At 36.0% G+C, this 22,079-nt stretch overlaps 2 protein-coding genes across 3 annotated transcripts; one reads left to right on the top strand and one right to left on the bottom strand.

Annotated features, from left to right (window-relative positions):
* Window positions 1-14,492: 14,492 nt before the first annotated feature.
* On the top strand, window positions 14,493-18,836 carry LOC113334836 (flap endonuclease 1). 2 transcript variants are annotated; one of them, XM_026581053.1, is made up of 18 exons: window positions 14,493-14,636; window positions 14,723-14,839; window positions 14,954-15,012; window positions 15,103-15,162; window positions 15,266-15,319; window positions 15,418-15,466; window positions 15,569-15,616; window positions 15,797-15,862; window positions 15,977-16,027; window positions 16,130-16,249; window positions 16,326-16,410; window positions 16,522-16,603; window positions 17,262-17,376; window positions 17,476-17,532; window positions 17,608-17,654; window positions 17,731-17,785; window positions 18,270-18,394; window positions 18,621-18,836. In XM_026581053.1, the coding sequence occupies exons 1-17, from the start codon at window positions 14,625-14,627 to the stop codon at window positions 18,339-18,341; spliced, it is 1,149 nt and encodes a 382-aa protein (XP_026436838.1). In that variant the 5' UTR covers window positions 14,493-14,624; the 3' UTR covers window positions 18,342-18,394; window positions 18,621-18,836. The 2 variants fall into 2 exon arrangements, with proteins under 2 accessions (XP_026436838.1, XP_026436839.1); XM_026581054.1 differs by having other exon boundaries at window positions 18,587-18,836.
* A 223-nt stretch (window positions 18,837-19,059) lies between these two features.
* On the bottom strand, window positions 19,060-19,567 carry LOC113334605 (TPD1 protein homolog 1-like). Its single transcript, XM_026580821.1, has 2 exons — window positions 19,543-19,567; window positions 19,060-19,448 (listed from the first exon to the last, which is right to left on the bottom strand). Exons 1-2 carry the CDS (start codon window positions 19,565-19,567, stop codon window positions 19,060-19,062), a joined length of 414 nt encoding a protein of 137 aa, XP_026436606.1.
* Window positions 19,568-22,079: the final 2,512 nt, after the last annotated feature.

Genomic DNA, 22,079 nt, shown 5'->3' with positions numbered 1-22,079 from the left:
CTGTTAGACTCAATATAGAGAAAAGTATATCAAAGAGTTTTATATCTCTATCTCTCAATTCAATATACAATCAGCAAATGGAAATTTATGAGGCCGATTGAATATAAGAGAAATAACTTGAACGTTACCAAAGACCAATGTTCAGGGATCAATCAATTTCAATCAACAACCAAATATTGGATTTACCAAATGATCAATTCAACACACAACCTGTGATATTTCAATTATATAACAAAATATAATGCGGCAATGAAATAACACAAACACCAGAATTTTGTTAAAGAGGAAAACCGCAAATGCAAAAAAATCCCGGGACCTAGTCCAGATTTGAACACCACACTGTATTAAGCCGCTATAGACACTAGCCTACTACCAATGAACTTCGGACTGGACTGTAGTTAAACCCTAATCAATCTCATACTGATTCAAGGTACAGTTGCTCTCTTTATGTCTCTGATCCCAGCAGGATAATACGCACTTGATTCCCTTAGATGATCTCACCCACAACCAATAGTTGCTACGACTAAAAGTCGAAGACTTGATAAACAAATATGTCTCACACATAAAAGTCTATATGAATAGATAAATCTGTCTCCCACATAAATACCTATGAGTTTTGTTCTGTCTTTTGATAAATTAAGGTGAACAAGAACCAATTGATATAACAGACTTATATTCCCGAAGAACAATCTAGAAACATCAATCACCTCACAATAATCTTAATCGTATGGTAGCGAAACAAGATATTGTGGAATCACAAACGATGAGACGAAGATGTTTGTGACTACTTTTTATCTTGCCTGTCGGAGATTAAATCTCGAGCCAATCTTAGAGAAGATAGTACTCAAATACGATAGAAACAGCAAGATTAGATCACACAACTACAGAGAAAATAGTTGGGTCTGGCTTCACAATGAAGTCTTTGAGTCGTTAACCTACATGGTTTCGTAAAAAACCTAAGGTTAAAGGAGAATCGACTCTAGCTTATACAACTAGTATCACACAGTTACTAAGTTAGGGTTTACAATCAAAGTTTCCCAGTTACTAGAGTTCTCCTTTATATAATTTTCAAATCAGGGTTTACAATCTAAGTTACCCTGGTAACAAAGCATTCAATATTCACCGTTAGATGAAAACCTGATTAGATTCAAGCTAATATATTTCAATTGTTAGATCGAACTTAACTTGTTATACACAAATGAAATGTACCCTCATTTAGGTTTAGTAACAATACCTAAACGTGTACGCCATGTTGGCTCAACCGTAATTAACCGAGGTTAGATATATGAACACTCTTATATCAACCTTATTCATCTTAACCATAACTAGTTCAAATGACTCAAATGAAACTAGTTAAAGAGTTGTTCAATTGCTATATTCTTATAGAAGTATACAAGAACACAATTGAAGCAAAATCGGTTTGATTCACTCGAATCAATTCATGAACATTATAGTTACGATTTGCAAAGAATATATTCCTTAATATATAAATGTATTAATTCATGAGCCAACCGATTTTAGAACTTTAACCACTCAAGTATGCAAACGGGTACGCATACTTAAGTAGACGGTCTGAGTTTGGGTTCGCCAGTATGCAAACGGGTACGCATACTTAGTACACTTCCAAAACCCAACAGAAATTCCCGAACCTATACCTTACGCAAGTATGCGTACAGGTATGTGTACTTCGTACACAAAATTTCACAACTTCAAGTACGCATACGGGTATGCATACTTTAGTTCCGGTCATGGATCACATACATGCAAGAATGCACACTATGTTTATAATCCAATGATGGTTAAGTATTCTAAACTCTTTTTTCAATCATTTATACTTTTTTAGAGCATGACAATAGCTGTTTTCACACTCTATTAGCATCAAAACAATTTTCAAGTTATTGAAATAATCATAACGAAACATTCTAAGACTACACCAAATGATTGTATCACACAAACCATGTAAGATGTTACTCGGCGATTTTCACATGATCATCTTTTGACTTTCGTCAAGAATATAAGATGAACTTGGTTGAAGTGAAAGCTTACCAACACATATTCCGAGAAATATGTAAGCGAGTTAAACTCGGCTCGAAATCTCAAATGTGTATGATCGACAACTATATAGTAATACGACTTTTGTCTCAATATAGGAGATAGAGTAGAAATAGACTTTACAGGTGATAGATAAGTTTTAGTCTCCACATATATTTTGTTGATGAAGTTCCACAAGCTCTCTTTAGTAGTTCTTCGTCTTCAATTAATGAATGTTGTGAAGTCTAATGCTCAACTACACAATCTATCCTAGTCCGAGACATTACTATAAGTAGACTAGAAATCAAGACTTATAGTTTTTATCATTAACATTGAAAAACAAGCTTGAGATAGCAACGCTTGCGAGTTCGACCGAGCAGTGCTCTAACAATCTCCCCCTTTGTCAATCTTAGTGGAAAAACTATCAATACATATGGATTACAAAATAAATAAACTTTGTAGATTCTCATCTAAATGCTTGATCTCCTTGGTACTTCAACATTACTCGAAATGTTCGTCACTTTCAAGTACTCCAATGATACCAAATGTGTTCAACTCAGCATCATAGTTGTTGAAGATCCGTAGCTATAACAGTGAGAAAACAGTTGCTCTCAATCATTGTTATACAGTGTCTTAGTATCATTACACAGCATCAAAGTTCAATTGTATCACAACTTTGACAATAATACTATGGTGATATGTATCACTCCCTCTTAGTTAATACTTCATCTCATAATGAAAACCACTCCCCCTTACATAATGATTCGTAAATCATATGTATTTGTAGTGTGAACTACAAATTAATTCTCCCCCTTTTTTTCAATATAAATTGGAAAAGGTATGAAACTAGTGGGATCCTCATGAAATTTTATAGAGATACTTCATGACCAAAAGAGAACAACAAACCAACTTGTTTCGATGATTTCACGTAGTCGAAACTTAGTGTATTCATCAAGGAGTTTATAAAGATGCAAGATAACCCCTACAATATTCCATATCTGCACTCCCCACAAAGATTTGGCAATTAAGCACAAGTTCAATTAAGAACTCTCCCCCATAAAATCATTCCCGAAAGAACAACAAGAGCGACCTTACTTTTACATGAAAAGAAGGAATTCTTTAGACATTAACAAATCACATAAGAATAAGAATTTGTATCCAAAAATCTCAATTGAATTATCCACAAGAAAAAATGATCAATTCAATAGGTCATGCTCAACATAAAAGAACTTACGGAGCAACACAGTACATAAACAAAGATGTGGATCAAGGAAAGACTAGTACTGCGGAATAATCAAACATTCATTCTATTTTTCATCACTATTTGCACAATGACATATACCAGACTTAATCTTTGTTAACAAAAGTTCATCATATCTTCCATCAAATAATGACATAATAGGCTTAACTTTTGTAGTCAAAAGTTCATTTTATCTTTTATCAATACTTTCGTACTGATATAAATAGAGTTAAATTTTGAACAAGTATGGCACAATCAAGGTTCACGGACGTATACAACATATCCTATAACATGACTTTGCAATATATAAAACCATAAAGATTAATACTGCAAAAATCATCTTTCAAATAACTTAGAATTTAAAAAAATAAATCTAAAAACATTGCAAGATGAAAACGTTGGCAATAGCTACGTGTACTCACAATAATGGCTATTCCAAACCCTAGTTATCCTTCTTACAAACACAAGAATAAATTATCATAAGAAGTTTCCTAGACATTGAGACCTCTGAAAAATTATTTATCGTCCCCCAACTCCTTGTTGTCAACAACCTTGGGAACATAAGGTTCATGAAGAAAGGAGTCAATTCCAACAAACCTTTTGAAATGATGTCGAACCAGGGCCTTCTGAATTTCAAGAGTTCTTAAAGCAATAGCCTTTATTTCCTGAATCTCCTTCCTTATTTCCTTCAACTCTTCAAGAACACCAGAAAACTTCTGAGAATTTGAAGGAACAACTCTCGGGTTCCTCACATTCCTTCTTTTTCTTTTCAAAGTTGGAGGTAACGTATATTTATCTTTTTCCTTCATAATTAATGGCTTAATAATCATATTAACATCTTTTCCATCAGACGACATAATGCTTGGAGTATCCATATGAGCGGAATTGTGAGAGGAAATCACAAGATAATCTCAACAAGTAGTCTTATGATAAAAAAGTTTCAAGTGAAGAAAAAAGGAATGTAGGGTTACGGAACTTTTAAACACATAATTTCACGCACGCACAACTCTCAACCCTAAAGAGGGTATAATTATCGAGAATAACCCTCTTTTATTGATTAAACAGGGAAGTCCTTTCCAATATCAATTAGATATGAAAAGAAGCACGAATACCAGACTTACAATGCTCAGCCGAGAAAAAACAAGAAAAAAAGAAAATCTAAAAGAACATTCTTTTCTAAGCCTGAGGTGTGCATAATCTTGTCTCTTTTGATCAGGCACATGAGACAAGATGCACTAACCAACACAATTTAAGTTGTGCTAGGGTGAACAATAATCTGTCCACCATATCCTTTTCGAAAGGAATTCATAGCGCCCTGTTTCTCATAGTGTTTAGACCATGAATTTCTCTCTAACGATCTAGTCTTTTCTTTGGAAACTATCTTCTTTGAGATGCATTTACATACTTATGATGATTTTTTAACAAGTTTGAGCTTGTTCGATAATCGATTCGCTCTTCGTTGAAGTTTGTTGATATATCTCATTTTGTGTTTGTACTTGAAACACTTTGAAAGGTCATGACCTTTGAGAGAACAATAAGAGCATGTTAACCTGGAAGATGATTCAGACGCCCGAGATGAGTACGCGGCTAGATACATAGTGGAAACTGAAAACTCAGGAAAAAAAAAGTTTCCAGTAGAAACAGGTAGATCTATTTTTTCTTCCAGACCAGTTGGGATTTCTTCTGAAAGAATATCAAGATTGATGTATGTATTGCTACAATTATCAAAATCAATATTTTCACAAAAAGTGCAACACTTGACTTTTCGTCTTCATTAGAATCATAGTTGTCAGACATTTCACCAAGGGTTGTAGCTCGACCTTTGTTCCCAGTATATTTTTTACGATTTGGACACTCATTTGCAAAATGGACAAAATCTTTACACTTAAAGCACTGAGGCATATCCTCTTCATCAGTTTCATCATTATCCTTGTTTTTATGAGGAACACGATTATGAGGTTTAACTGATAACCCGGGTTTGTCTTTGGAGAACCGTTTACTTCTCTTCAAAAGAAGATCCCTAAACTGTCTTGTGATCAAGGAGACTGACTTGTCAAGATCTTCATTTGATGAATCATCCACATAAAGATCATCTTCAGAGATGCAAACACTTTTACTTGTCAAGTAATTCAGTGTTCTTTTGTGGTTTGAAAGCCACATCCTTTCCGGATTTGGATGTATGCTCATGATCAAAGATCTTTAACTTCCCAACCAGAGCGTTTCTGGAAAGAGCTGCAAGGTTATTACCTTCAACGATGGCATGCTTCTTAGAGTCATATCTGGATGGCAGCGATCTGAGAATTTTCATCACAATGTCCTTTTCAGGAATAGTCTTACCCAATGCAAAAGATGCATATACAATTTCAGACACTTTGTTATTAAACTCATCAAATGAATCTTCATCTGCCATATGAATGTTTTCCTAATCATAATTTAGGTTTTGCAGCCTAGCTTTCTTTTCACAGGTATTCCCTTCAAATACGGTTTGTAAGATATCCCAAGCATCTTTAGACCGAGTGCACGTAGTCACGTGGTGCTGAAGATATTGGGTAATGGCATGAATGATAGCATTTAACCCGTCAGATTTTTGCTTTGCAGCGAGAATATCGGCAGGTTCGTATGCACCAATATCCTTTGGAATAGTTGCATCGCCTTCAGCAACAACCGGAGGATTATAGCCATTAACTACATAAACCCATGACTGAAAATAACGCGCTTGAAGAAAGGCACGCATAGCAATTTTCCACCATAAGTAATTTGAGCCATCGAGGACTGGTGGTACGTTTATGGAGATAGCACTTCTGTCCATATTCAGATCGCTACAAACACAGACTTATAAGGTCTTTAATGTGTTGGCCTGCTCTGATACCAATTGACAAAGCGGGGGTCTAACAACCACACCCAAAATTTCGTTTGGCAATCTGAATAGGCAAACTCCAATATACTTTCAAGAGAATCAACTAGACAGTTAGACTCAATCTAGAGAAAAGTATATCAAAGAGTTTTGTATCCATATCTCTCAATTCAATCTACAATCAGCAAATGGAAATTTGCGAGCCCGATTGAATATAATAGAAATAACTTGAACGGTACCAAAGACCAATGTTCAAGGATCAATATATTCAATCAACAACCAAAGGTTGGATTTACCAATTGATCGATTCAATGCACAACCTGTGATATTTCAATTATATAACAAAATATAATGCGAAAAAAGAAATAACACATACACTAGAATTTTATTAATGAGGAAAACCGCAAATGCAGAAAACCCCCGGGACCTAGTCCATATTTGAACACCACATTGTATTAAGCCGCTACAGACACTAGCGTACTACAAATGAACTTCGGACTGGACAGTAGTCGAAACCTAATCAATCTCACACTGATTCAAGGTACAGTTGCACTCCTTATGTCTTTGATCCCAGCAGGATACTACACACTTGCTTACCTTAGATGATCTCACCCACAACCAAGAGTTGCTACGATCCAAAGTCGAAGACTTGATAAACAAATTTGTCTCACACGGAAAAATATATAAGAATAGATAAATCTGTCTCCCACAAAAATACCTACGAGTTTTGTTTCTTCTTTTGACAAATCAAGGTGAACATGAACCAATTGATATACCAGACTTATATTCCCGAAGAACAACCTAGAAATATCAATCACCTCATAATAATCTTAATCATATGGTAGCGAGACAAGATATTGTGGAATCACAAACGATGAGACGAAGATGTTTGTGACTACTTTTTATCTTGCCTATCGAAGATTAAATCTCGAGCCAATCTTAGAGAAGATAGTACTCAAACACGATATAAACAGCAAGATTAGATCACGCAACTACAGAGAAATTAGTTGGGTCTGGCTTCACAATCCCAATGAAGTCTTTAAGTCGTTAACCTACAGGGTTTCGTGAAAAAACTAAGGGTAAAGGAGAATCGAATCTAGCTTATACAACTAGTATCACACATGAGGTGTGGGGATTAGGTTTCCCAGTTGTTAGAGTTCCCCTTTATACAGTTTTCAAATCATGGTTTGCAATCTAAGTTACCTTGGTAACAAAGCATTCAATATTCACCGTTAGATGAAAACCTGATTAGATTCAAGCTAATAAATTTCAACGTTAGATCGAACTTAGCTTGTTATACACAAATAAAATATACCCTCATTTAGGTTTAGTAACCATACATAAACGTGTAAACCATGTTGGCTCAACCGTAATTAACCGAGGTTAGCTATATGAACACTCTCATATCAACCTTATTCATCTTAACCATAACTAGTTCAAATGACTCAAATGAAACTAGTTAAGGAGTTGTTCAATTGCTATATTCTCATAGAAGTATACAAGAACACAATATAAGGAAAATCGGTTTGATTCACTCGAATCAATTCATGAACATTATAGTTACGATTTGCAAAGAATATATTCCTTAATATATAAATGTATTAATTCATGAGCCAACCGATTTTAGAACTTTAACCACTCAAGTATGCAAACGGGTACGCATACTTAAGTAGACGGTCTGAGTTTGGGTTCGCCAGTATGCAAACGGGTACGCATACTTAGTACACTTCCAAAACCCAACAGAAATTCCCGAACCTATACCTTACGCAAGTATGCGTACAGGTATGTGTACTTCGTACACAAAATTTCACAACTTCAAGTACGCATACGGGTATGCATACTTTAGTTCCGGTCATGGATCACATACATGCAAGAATGCACACTATGTTTATAATCCAATGATGGTTAAGTATTCTAAACTCTTTTTTCAATCATTTATACTTTTTTAGAGCATGACAATAGCTGTTTTCACACTCTATTAGCATCAAAACAATTTTCAAGTTATTGAAATAATCATAACGAAACATTCTAAGACTACACCAAATGATTGTATCACACAAACCATGTAAGATGTTACTCGGCGATTTTCACATGATCATCTTTTGACTTTCGTCAAGAATATAAGATGAACTTGGTTGAAGTGAAAGCTTACCAACACATATTCCGAGAAATATGTAAGCGAGTTAAACTCGGCTCGAAATCTCAAATGTGTATGATTGACAACTATATAGTAATACGAATTTTTTCTCAATATAGGAGATAGAGTAGAAATAGACTTTCCAAGTGATAGATGAGTTTTAGTCTCCACATACCTTTTGTTGATGAAGTTCCACAAACTCTCTTTAGTAGTTCTTCGTCTTCAATTGATGAACGTCGTGAAGTCTAATTCTCAACTACACAATCTATCCTAGTCCGAGGAATTACTATAAGTAGACTAGAAATCAAGACTTATAGGTATGATCACTAACATTGACAAACAAGCTTGAGATAGCAGCGCCTGTGAGTTCGACCGAGCAGTGCTCTAACACTTTTTTACTAACATTCTATTCAACCAGGCATCCTTGCCACACTCAATGCATGAATTTAAGACTACCTAATATTCCTGAAAAATCATTTGCGTTGTTTTGCACGAGTATTTAATATACATCTTTTTGGTTTGACTTTCATAAAAACATTAAACCAAATGGTTGACTCCTGCTTCACAAACATATTTAGAGATTATAAAATGTAGTTGTTTTTCCCATGCATACTCATCATTAGTATCCACATGCATCCCATAAAAAAACATCCTTAGGGATACATTGAATTTTTGTTCATGACTACATGCTCTAACAATTTCGTGTATCATAGTGATAATTAAATAAATGTTGTACATGAAAAAGCTCTTTAACATGTCTTACCATCAAATTACGTCCCTGTCATGTCCCATGATAAGGGCACCTGAGTCCTTGAGTGTAGTCAGCATTATTGGGTTGTCTGGCACATGTGCCTTCCAGGGGTGTAGTTAGTAGTATCATATGTCTGGCACACGTGTCTTCTTCTAACCCTATTTGTTTTTGAGACGAGTCTCTTTGGTTGTAATGAAAAATTGATTATGTTTTTTTTTCTTCCGCCTCTCTGAGGTTTTCTTCCTTAAATCGACATTGTACATCCTGAAGATTTAGTTCTGATTATCTATTGTAGTGTATATCACGACTAGTGGTATCGGATAAGGTCCTTCCTTGGCACCAGTATGGCTGACGGCACTAGGTTAAAGCAATTGGATGACTTCACAAATAAATTGAGCCTGGAATTGCAAGAATTGAGTGAGGAGGTCAAATCGTTCGAATCTGTTAAATGGGATACAAAGACGATGAAATCTGATATTGATAATCAGCTGCAACTTCTTCTTACCAAGCAATCCTCCATGGACAAGAAATTGCATATGATTCTTGATAGATCAGTCTTTCCACATGATAATAACCAGGGAGGAGAAAGGAATCACCCTTGGGAAGATAGAAAAGTACATGATCCTTCGTCTAACAGTCAATTCCATGATTATCAACCTCTTCATACTCAACGATTCATTCAGCATCATCAACTGGGTGAGGGTCAGTTTTCCAACTATAGATCTAAGGTTGATTTCCCACATTTTGATGATACTAACTCTAGAGATTGGATCAGAAAATGCAAGAAATACTTCTTTCCACATCAAATGAGTAATGCACAGAAGGTGCACATAACAACCATGTACTTGGATGGCAAAACAGATGTTTGGTTCCAGGATTACCAAATAGTTAAGGGTATCTTGTATTGGGAATATTTCATTATAGATATATGTACTAGGTTTCAGGAATTAGGTCATGATAATGTTGTAGTGGAATTTAACAAATTAGATCAAACTAATACAGTTTTGGCTATAGTGGTGATGCGCGTCAGAAAGTCTTAGCAGTTGTACATTGTTCAGCTATTGGTGGTCACTCAAGCATGAAAGCTTGTTATTAACGGGCCAAAGATTATTTTCATTGGACTGGCATGAATAAGGACTTAGTCGAAATCATTTAGGAATGCAATTTTTGTTAGAAGAACAAGGTAGAGTACACTCCACCAGCCGGCCTGCTCCAGCCCTTACTTGTTTCAGACCAAGCTTGGAAACATTTGAGTATGAAATTCATTACGGGTTTTACGAAGTCGAAGGGTAGAGAGGTAATTCTGGTTATTATAGATCGCTTCACTAAATATAGTCAATTTTCCGCTTTGATCCACCCTTATAGTGCATAGTCTGTAGCTAAAGTCTTCATAGATTCTATCGTCAAGCTTCATGGTGTACCAACAACTATAGTCTCTGAAAAAAATGTTGTCTTTCTAAGTGCTTTTTGGCGTGAATTGTTCAAAGCTACTGGTACTTATCTAAATCTGAGTACCTCGTACCATCCGCAAACTAACGGTCAGACTGATCGCATCAATGCTTGTTTGGAGTCATATTTACGATGTATGTGTAGTTATAGACCTGTGAAATGGGCCTCTTTGATTTTTCTAGCAGAATGGTGGTTTAATAGCACATAGCATTCAAGCCTCAAGCTGACACCATTGCAAGCTTTGTACACTATGACCCTCCTCAGTTTGGTTTGTACTCTTGTTCTACAATCTCTATCTCCACTGTGGAGGACTACCTACACCAGTGCAAGGTGTTATCAGAAGTGTTGCAACATAATCTACTTGAAGATCAGCATCGCATCAAGCAACATGCCAACAAGAAAAGAGTTGAACGATCATTCCAGGTGGGAGATTGGGTTTACTTGCGTTTGCAGCCATATCGCCAGAATTCAGTCCAACTGCGCAAAAACCGGAAACTGCCAGCAAAGTTTTTTGTCCCTTACCAAGTGTTGCAACGTATTAGTCGGGTAGCTTATCAACTTCAATTTCCTCCTACTTCTCGTATTCATCCCATTTTTTATGTTTCTCAATTAAAGAAAAAGATGGGTCAGGGAGTTGTTCCACAAAGAAGCTTTTCTTCCCTAAACAAAGATAGATTGATGAAGGTTAAACCAGTTGCAGTTGTAGATGCTCATATGGTCATCAAGGGTCGTCAACAAGTTCCACAAATTCTGGTTCAATGGTCTCATGCTGCAGATGGTAATTACTGTTGGGAGCACACAACATTCATCACATATAAATTTCCTAAATTTATACTTGAGGACAAGTATAAGCTATAGGGGTGGACATGATAAGGGCACCCTGAGTCCTTGAGTGTAGTTAGCATTATTGGGGTGTCTGGCACATGTGCCTTATAAGGGTGTAGTTAGTAGTATCGTGTGTCTGGCACATGTGCCTTCTTCTAACCCTATTTGTTGTTGAGATGAGTCTAGTTGGTTGTAATGAAAAATTGAATATGTTTTTTGTTCTTCCGCCTCTTTGAGGTTTTCTTTTTAAATCGACAGTGTATATCATGAAGATTTAGTTCTGATTATCTATTATAGTGTATATCACTACAGTCTCATGTGGTATCGATGCTGGAAATCCATATCAAAGTATACATATCCAGGATTAAAATAATTTTGCATTATCTTTTGGTGATAATATTCTCTCTCTCTCTCACACCCATCTTATACTCTTTACTTCTTTTGGTTCCGAAAGAGGGTTATTTCCCTGTGGAACATGGTATTTAACTTTTTATAGCCTCAACTGGCACTTCTTCCAATCATCTACCAATATTTTTGTTGTTTTTTATTGTGCATAAAGTGGATCGAGTGAAATTAAATTAAAGGGAAAAAATCTTAGATAAATATAGAAATTAGAGGTAAAATAGTGAATAAAGATTATTAGTAACTAAAAAATTGAGCTGTTGGAAGTATTTCATTTCATTTTATTTTATTTATAAACGAAGGCCTTTAAAAAGGCTAAACATCTGCACCGACAATTGGCAGAAGCCAAATAGAGGCATAAACCTAAAAATAGTAACAAAGTTAATTTTATCCCAATGGGCCACAACATGAGTTACCTCGTTACAAGTCCGAGGTTGAAAATTGAATTTACAAGTAACAAGGTGTAACTATGAAGGAAATATGTTTTAAAATCACAAGCACAATTTCCTGCTGAAAATTGGTCGATCAATTCCTTTGCATCACTTTCAATGATTATATATGTAAGCTTCAGTTCCACATCTTTCTTAAAGATATCTCAAATAGCCCATGTCTCAGTCTCAGTATGAGAGGCAACTTCGAAAACCATTGAAGCACAAAAGAAGCTTTATTTGTGTGGTCTCTCATCACATAACCTACACCATATTCTAAGAAAGTTTCATCAAAGGCGTCATAAGTGTTGCACTTTTTCCATCCAAATAGGGAGGGGTGGGGCATCCGTTTGTCATTACTAACGAGAATAGTATTAAGAAAAACCTGGATGATATATTCCCAGACACAATCATGGCTTTGTCTCTGCTTATAATAGAAGAAGGGGTCTCTTTCTACTGTAAATCATGGTATTTCTACCGCTCCAAATGGATCACAAAATGACAACAAGCAAATACTGAGAATTTTCATGTAGACAAGACACATGGTCAATTAAAAAAATGAACTAATCTAGCAATGTTTTATCATCAAAGTTCGAGGTATTCGTACATGACTAGCAAAAAGGGACAGAGAACAAGAACATACATCACAGACTCATCACATAAAACAATACCTAGAGCACACAACGAAAGCCATAAGCTTCCTAGACTCTAACGATGTCCTGACAGGAATAACATTTCTTTCAGCCTTTTGAAGAAATAATTAATCCGATGAGGAATTCTAAGTTTTCAAGTGCACTTCCACAATTTACTACTTGGGGAAGGTCCATTACCTCTAAGATCCAAGTATACAGAATTAGTAGGGCCACCTTTTTAAAAGCTCCCAAGCTCTCCTATCATGAGTGTAAATCTAGTTTGAAGGAATAATAACAATCTTCTTAACAGAAACATTGCAAAAGTGGATATTTAATCTACTCATGTTCCAGGTTCTAGTTTCATGATTAATGGAGTAGAAAACTATAATTCTAGGATCTTGAGGGACTCGGCGATATGGTATCCACTTGTCACAAAAGGGTTAATAAATTGTTCGTCTCCCACAATTCAGGAAACAAATCAGATCTTTAATAGTATGAAAACATCTCCAGGTCCAGGAGCAGTTGCCTGTGCATTTAGCATTCAGAAAATCAGAATTGGGAAACTATCTCGCTTTTAATACAGAACCAAGGTGACAATCAGAACTAACAAGTTAGCAACTAATTTCCAAGTATTTCTAGCAAGCATTGCCAGATTATTCAACTCAGCTTTTCTAAAGCCTGTAAAGTTTATTATTTTAGGGTCAAAAGCTTCTCCCCACCAAATCTGACACAAATGAGAATCATCTTTATATAAAATAATTAGGAAAACAGCTGACAGATAGGGATAACTTGACCAATATGTTTAAGAAGAAAAGTTTTAGCAGGACAGATGTTTATGATACAAATTTTTCACGTAGAAAAACATGTTTGCTTTTCGGTCTGTCTTTGACAAACAATCTAGTTTCATAATATAAGGATGGCACCAGAGGTGCCAACGGCTCTTATATACTACCCGGAACCGGAACCGGCAATTTAGTCGGTTCCGGGTCCTAACGGTTCCGGACCCGGTTCCTAAATCGATGGATCCGAAACCGTACCCGATAAAAACCTTAAATACCCGTCAATTCCGGATATTTATCGGATCATCTAGATCCAACTATATTTTTTGATAATTTATTTTTATAATTGTTATGTTAGCTTGATTTTAATAACTTCTCATATAAATTATTATTATATCAACATAAATGTTCTAATTAAGGTTAAACGTTAAAAAATAGAAAAAAAAATAAGCGAAACTATAAGAAATTTTTTCATCAAGTAAAAATATTCTGGTACTTGATACCCGACGGATACCCAACGGGTGATACCTATTATGACCCGAAAACTTATTGGTTCCTAACGGATCTACTCGTCGGATAGTGATTTTGCTAATGAGTCCAATATTAAGACTCGGAACTGGACCGATATACCGGGATTTGGTTCAATTCCGGATAATCGGATATTCGTTGACAGCACCTAGATGGCACCTTTACCGTCTAAGTTTGGGAGCAAGTAGATGGCATAGGTGGACAATTGAGTGCCCTCGTCTAAATAAACAGCCGTGATCGACACACCGAAGCTGTGCACCATGTTTTGTACCGAGAGGGGAATGGACGGAAGAGATTAAAAACTCTAGACATTTGGACGAGGAATTGGCAGTGTGGTCCCATCTTCTATTTCACTCGGTGCACAGCTCGGTGAGCTGTTTTCGGTGAATGTATACTTTTTGCTAAACAAAACGCACCTTTATAAGACTAGGTTTTAAGGAACTGTTTGTTTTGTTCAGTTTCGACGGATTAAAAGGCGGGAAAGAGTCGAAGGGAAAGAAACTGGTGCGTGGATTTTCTAGGGTTTACTAAATCTCTGAGATATTGTTGGATTCATCAGAACTGAGTAATGGGTATTAAGGTATGTGTTTCTCTTGTTATAAAAACACCATCTTGACTTGGTACTTGTATGTAGGGTTTACAATTTGGGGTTTTTTGTTTTTGTAGGGTTTAACAAAGTTACTAGCAGATAATGCACCAAAATGCATGAAAGAACAGAAATTTGAGAGTTATTTTGGTCGTAAAATCGCCATTGATGCCAGCATGAGCATCTATCAGTTCCTTGTTTGTACCCTCATTACTCGCTTATTCACAAATTTCTCTTTTTTAGAGTTGATTAGGTTTACTATAAGGAACAGTAGAATTAACTTGAATCTTTGTGTTGTTGAATTCAAACAGATTGTGGTCGGAAGAACTGGGACCGAGATGCTTACAAATGAATCTGGCGAAGTAACCAGGTTAGTCAACTTTCTATTGCTTCTTTCCAAATTTGTATCATTGGTGTTTCTTATTGTTAATATATGTGTGTAATTGACTGTATTTTGTAGTCACTTGCAAGGACTATTTAATCGTACTATTAGGCTGTTGGAGGCTGGGTTGAAACCAGTGTAAGCTTCACTCATTTATCCACAACATCTTAACTTAATATGATTAAAGATATTTGTCTTCTTGACTGAATTGCTTATCCTTGCATGTTCTGTGTACTACTAGTTATGTATTTGATGGTAAACCGCCAGACTTGAAGAAACAAGAGTTGGCTAAACGGTGTGTTCTCTGACTCTACTGCAATGATTTGTTTCTAGATAGACATTCGTCAATATTCATTTTTCTATATATTGTTTTTTGGTCTTTGCTGTGTGCAGGTATTCGAAAAGGGAAGATGCCACTGAGGATTTGGCAGCAGCAATAGAAGTAAAATTGTTTGTTTGAATCTAGTTGCAGAATTTACTTTTTCTACTTACTTTTGTTTAGTTCCAGGCAATTGGTTCTTGATTGGGTTTAATATTGATGTAGACTGGAGACAAAGATGATATTGAAAAGTTCAGTAAACGTACAGTCAAGGTGACTTTTCTTTCTTTTTCTACCCCCTTTAAATGTTTTTTCTTTTCGGTTATGTAGAAATGATTAAACAGCTTATATTATTCCACATACTGTTAAAGGTCTAACTACTGTTAGGATCATATGAAACTTCAGTATCTCAACTTTTTTGTAAAAATGAACATTTTTTTTTGTTTTCTCTAGGTAACAAAACAACACAATGATGATTGCAAAAAACTTCTAAGGCTCATGGGAGTTCCCGTGGTCGAGGTAAAGATTTTATAATTCATAACTTCTTCTTTGGGATATATTGGGATGGTTATTACTAGCTATTGCCACTTTCCTCAACTCCTTTCGTAATCCGTTTCTTTTTGTGGTTTGTAGGCTCCTTCAGAAGCAGAGGCAGAATGTGCTGCACTTTGCAAAAATCAAAAAGTATGCTTCTTGTGGACTTTCTGGTTGTTCTGTTCTATATTTGATCATATCTATCTTGAATTCCTCAGTGCATTTTTAATAAATAATCTCAACATTTTCTAGGTGTATGCTGTGGCTTCTGAAGACATGGATTCACTTACTTTTGGAGCACCCAAATTTCTTCGCCATTTAATGGATCCAGCCTCAAGAAAGATACCAGTTATGGAATTTGATGTTGCAAAGGTACAAACAACTGAAGAGAGCTCTTCTATGCTAGATTCTTTATATGGGCCTTCTCAAGATTTTTCTGTAATTTCAGATCTTGGAGGAGTTAAACCTCACAATGGATCAATTTATCGATTTATGCATTCTTTCTGGTTGCGATTATTGTGAGAGTATTCGAGGTTAGTTGTTTTCCGCGGTAGTGTTCTGAAGTTTTTCTCACTCTCGTCACACATACTCCCTGATGGGATGATTTCTGTTCAACTGTCCTAACTCTTACTTTCAATTTACAGGAATTGGAGGACAAACTGCATTGAAACTTATACGCCAACACGGTTCTATAGAGGGTATAATTGAAAACATAAACAAAGAAAGGTTGGTTTCATGTTCAATTTCTAATCTCTCTCATGAAACATCTGTGCTTGTATTCGGAATCTGGATGGGTAGCGCCTATACTTGCAAGGCAAGTCCGTACCTTTATCGGATACTTACGGATACCAGTACCGATACTGATACCCTCTGATGCTGCCCAAAACCCTTTTCAAATGTTATTTCCCAACCATCTTCATCCTCTTGTTGTGAAAGAAATTGGAGCACCTATAGCTGAATGTTTAGTGTATATGCATCCAAATACATTTAGTTCGTGCTCTCTAATACATGCAATTGTTCATATGAATCATGATAGAACAATATATGATGAGTGAAATTATATTTTTGGGATTAACATTGAATTTGTGTTCTCTAATACATTATTGATTAATATAAAAATGCAGTTACGAAATTTTATATACACGGTATCTTTCGGTATCCATATCGGCCATTTTTGGAAACGCCGTATCGGATTCTTAGACACACATCGGTATTGGATACCCATACCAGTATCCATGCAACCCAGAGTCTATCTTTATTTGTGAAATCAGTACCTTACACAGAATATATATCATCAGAGTATTTTGATTACATCCTGATTCATGTTTGCTATTTCTGATGCAATCGGAAAATCAGTGTTAATTATTTCCGGTTTATACTTCAGGTACCAAATACCCGAGTCTTGGCCGTACGAGGAAGCTCGACGTCTTTTTAAAGAACCACTGGTCACAGCCAATGATCAGCAACCTGAACTTAAGTGGAGTCCACCAGATGAGGAGGTGAGTTGTTTTACCTTTTTTTTAGTTATTAACTTATTATAGTTTTTTCTTTTCATTTTTTTAACGGTTTAGGTGATATCTTTTCCTTTCATTCTTTAGGGACTCGTAGCCTTTCTGGTGACTGAAAATGGGTTCAACAGTGATCGAGTCACAAAGGTATGTCTTCATCTAATTTTTGTATTACAAAAGAAAAACGTTTGAGGCCTGACATGTAAATCCATGTTTCTATAGGCTGTAGAAAAAATCAAAGCAGCGAAGAACAAGTCATCTCAGGGGAGGTAAGTGATCTTAATAATGAAGTTGAATGTGCGAAAGATCCTCTTTGGTACCAACTTTAACTGACTGAATGCACAGATTGGAGTCATTTTTCAAGCCAGTGGCTAGCGACTCTGTTCCTCTTAAGCGGAAGGTATGTGCTTATGCAGTTTGGTGTGAGCATCTACTTTCAAATTTCTTATACCTTTCTACCCTATTAATGTTTGATCAACGGAAGGGATAGTCTGATGAAGATGATAGTTAAGTTCATCTTGTTTCTGGGCCCTAGGGATAACTGGTGTGTGTAATTAGCCTACTACCCTGGGCAAAATGACACTAATTTTGATTTATTCGTGTTTCAATCTCACTATCCGTGCAAGGGCCAAATCTGTATTGAAATTGTATAGGGGTATAATATGTTTATGTATGAGTATCATAAAATTAGGGACACTGCAGATAACAAGGTAGTTGAATTTTTTTTATTTTTTTTCTGTGCTCTTTGTTGACATTAGTTTTGGGTGTCATTTAATACTTATAACTCCAATTTGTGTCTAAATAATAAATTCCAACACTCTCCTTCCATGGTTGTTTCGCATATCAACCTTCTAATTTCTTCCGTTTATTTTATTTACATATAGGATGTTCCAGCTAAAGCTACAAAGGAGGCTGCCAAGAAAAGAAACACTGGTGGTGGGAGGAAGAAGAAATAAACTCTTATTCAGTTTTAGCTCCATAATAGGCTAAACTAAGGCAGCGGATTGAGGTTAGAATTTCATATAATTTCCCTGTTGTATTTGTCGTTGATAGTTTAACCCCCACATAACTTCATATAGGTTTCCTACTAGATTAACTCCCATTTAATATCCACTTTGGGCTTAACTTTTGACAATTTGCTTATCTATTTATCTATCTTCTGGTCTAATGGCTAATTTAAGAGTTCCAAGATACGTTGCAGGATTCTAAGTTCTAATATCTCAAGTCTTCAACAGGTGGACTCACTTTTGAAACTTGGAGCTTCGTTGATGCAAAGACTACTCCCTGTGACATCTGTTTAGGCTTTCCCTGTTTCTTTTTCTTCTTTCTATTTGGGGACATTTCATGTCTGTTTCATCTGTAAACTAAAATGAACTAGCTTGAATCCTTTTTTCTTTATCAAAGACTGGACACGAAATCGGGAAACTAACAAAAGTTTTTTTTTTTCACCTTGTTCAATCTCTACAACTCGGCATCAATTAAAGAACATGCATTTTGAGTTAAGCTAATATAGATTATTGCCCTAAATTGATACCCACATTTAACCGATAGGTTCTAGATTCTTGCACTACAACTACAATTAGTTAGTAAACAACAACTAGAACGAACAAAAAAAAAGAAGAGGGGCTCATATAGAATGAACAAATGTTGTATGTTAAAACAGTGGATTCATCTTCAACATGTAACAGAAGATACATAAAGCGGATATTGAAAGCTATTAGCATACTGGAAAGATAAGCTATCACCAGGTCCAATGGCTTCTCCATTGTTAACCAGACTGTCATCATAATTTTGTCGACGAAACAGTCTTGGATTGATCAACCTAGCAGAACTAAACCATCCACAACTTACATGTATGTTTGATATGCTACAGCCTTCTGATAGACATAGATTCAGTATTTGTACTGTGTATGTTGGTATACCATTTGGAAGTGGAGTTGTTGGACCTTGGTATACTGCAATATCATCTTTCGAACACGCTTCACTGATTCGATTAGAAACCCGTTCATCCACTGATCTGTCACTGGCAGTAGTAGTAGAAGCTACAGATGCAACATAATTCTCTGCACAGTGAAAATATAGAGTTATAACCGTTAGAAGAAACTGACAAATTTATATCACATGAAGAATACACATTTGCTCACTAGAAGTACTTGCCTGCATATAAGTAAAAGAAAGACATAATTAGACTGAAACTCAACAATGCGAGTTCGCTTCTTTTTCTTCTTCTCCTTATTCTTGTTCTTATCATCAAGAATACTATGAATGGAAACGGGTTTCTGATAGTAAATTTCAACGAGAATATATGTCAGATTCCGGGGACCAACAAAGATATATGTGGGATTTGCAATATTATTGAATATTTTCCGTACAATCAATGTTGGGAGAGATAGAGAGAGTATGGAAACTTGGAGTTGATTCAGTTGGGGGTTGGGCTTTAATAACGAGATTGACTTTCATTAGGTTAATAGTTGAGACAACAGGCAGGGGTACATAGACTGCATTGACTGCTCAACACAGATAAAAACTGTTGTTTAACTGGAAGAGTGTAATTAATGCCATGCGGGGTTGCGAATTCGTGAAATCCAAGATGTCCGACTACTGAATTCATGCTCAAAAAAAAAGAAAAAACTGAATCCTAGTGACAGATGTGGGCTATTGGGCATTGCCTAATTTAATGAACCCTCGTTCTGGGCATACCAAAATCTTCTTAGGCATACAAAGCACTAGTCCTAACTTGGGTGACCTTATAAGGGGTACCTTATGGGGTGGTTCAATTACCTATATGCCCTTAAATTCTTTAAATTACTACTAATCTATCCCTAACCCTAATACTAAACCTATAATCAACTACACCTAAAATCAGTTTCATTCACCTTCTTCTTCTTCCTCTCCACAGCCGAACTCATTCACCCTTCCCTTTCTTTCTTTTTCATCGTGGAAATTTAATTGTCGATTCGTGAAACTTTAATCGACGATTAAACTCATCTATATAATGGGTCGTCGTAAGGAAGTATCTCGTTCAAATCGACCGATTGAACAACCTATTGATGAAGAAGAAGATTTAGAGAGTGAAGAACAAACTCAAACTCAACCACAAAATCAACCGGAAGAAGAGATTGAAGAAAAACCAACTCCGGAAATGAGAATAAGAAGGTTAGTTCTACAAACCGATCTCATATTTGATGTTTTTGATTGTTTTGGTCGATTTAATTCGTCAAAATCATGTGTTCTGCGGCGGTTACAGGGTATGGTTCGGCGTAAAACAAATGTTAGATGTGCGCCGAGCTGTTCTTGGAACTGAACCCTGAAAGTGCATATGAACGGCTCGGCGTAGATCTGAAATCCGTTTTGAGCCGAACTTAGTGACACAGAGACTTATATTTAGAATCGGCTTATTCGATGGTGTTAGTTTTGTGCCGAATATTTTTTGTGAATTTCAGAAATTTTGCATGTGCGTAGGATCGGCTTGTATGGTAGTATTAGTTTTGTGCCGAATAAATGTTGTTTGAATTTCAGAATTTTTGCATGTGCTTAGGATCGGCTTGTATGGTTGTATTAGTTTTGTGCCGAATAAATGTTGTTTGAATTTCAGAATTTTTGCATGTGCTTAGGATCGGCTTGTATGGTTGTATTAGTTTTGCGCCGAATAAATGTTTCAATTCATAAGTCTAGATTCGGCTTATTCGATAGTATTAGGGTTGCGCCGAATATCATTGTTAAAATTTCATAAATTTTACAAGTGTATAAGATCGGCTTATTTATATGATATCATGTTGCGCCGAATACATGTTTGAGTTCATAATCATAGATTCGGCTTATTCGACGGTATCGGTTGTGAGCCGAATATATAGGATCGACTTATAATTGTTTTGTGGTATGAGCCGATCCACTCTTTGTGTAAGCTAATAAAAATTTCAAGACATGATTCATACTTGCGCCGAATTAGTCTTATAACTTTCATACTTGTGTCAGGACCAATGCCGCGGGTAGGGAGATGTTGAAAAAAATGAAGGCCAAACTTGGTTGCAAAACACCAATGACCGTGGAAGAACAAAAATACCTCATCAACAAGTGGGATGCAATCATCAACAAAGGACAAGGACCCGAGGAACCCGAACAAAGGCCTACCACTAAGAAGAGGGGTCGTGGTTAAATGCCCTTTTATGTTTCCAACTTCCTTTTAATGTTTTTCTTAAGTTTTAAGTACACTTTTATGGTGTTGCAAACACCTTTGCTTTTAGGTGCTCAACTTTGTTTTTAATGGTGCTGGGATTGGGTTATGGACACCTTCAATTTCATGTTTTAATGAATAGCTTAACATTTATGCACCGAATGTATAGAGTTCGGCTTATCCTCTAATGTTAGTTACGCGCCGAATCATTTTTCCTTCAGGTTCGGATTTTTCTATAATTTGAGTTATAAGCCGAGCCTTAAAAATCATTATTGGTGTAATCCAGTATATAGTTCGGCTTAAATCTCACCAATATGGTGAGACGAATCTGTAAAAATACCTTCTTAATAGCATACATCAACGATGAATCTTGATCGGAAACAAACACTTTAGGAAGAGCACCCTCCCGGAAGATTAACTTCAATTGTTCTAACCCCCAAACATAACTCTCTTTCTTCTCATTTTTCATGAAACAAAAAGCCACGGTGAACGGTGCCTTTGTCGAAGTATGCCCCACAAT

Source organism: Papaver somniferum, unplaced genomic scaffold (assembly GCF_003573695.1).
Source record: "Papaver somniferum cultivar HN1 unplaced genomic scaffold, ASM357369v1 unplaced-scaffold_137, whole genome shotgun sequence".
Taxonomy (NCBI): Eukaryota; Viridiplantae; Streptophyta; class Magnoliopsida; order Ranunculales; family Papaveraceae; genus Papaver; species Papaver somniferum.
Note: the sequence above shows the minus strand (reverse complement) of the source record. Positions and strands in the feature narration are given on the sequence as shown.

Coding starts and splice junctions, on each gene's coding strand:
- LOC113334836 (XM_026581053.1), top strand. Junction 16,028..16,129: donor CACTTTGCAAAAATCAAAAA/GTATGCTTCTTG, acceptor AACATTTTCTAG/GTGTATGCTGTGGCTTCTGA. Junction 16,411..16,521: donor TTATTGTGAGAGTATTCGAG/GTTAGTTGTTTT, acceptor TTCAATTTACAG/GAATTGGAGGACAAACTGCA.
- LOC113334605 (XM_026580821.1), bottom strand. CDS start 19,567: ATGTCTTTCTTTTACTTATATGCAG. Junction 19,449..19,542: donor TTTCTTTTACTTATATGCAG/GCAAGTACTTCT, acceptor TTCACTGTGCAG/AGAATTATGTTGCATCTGTA.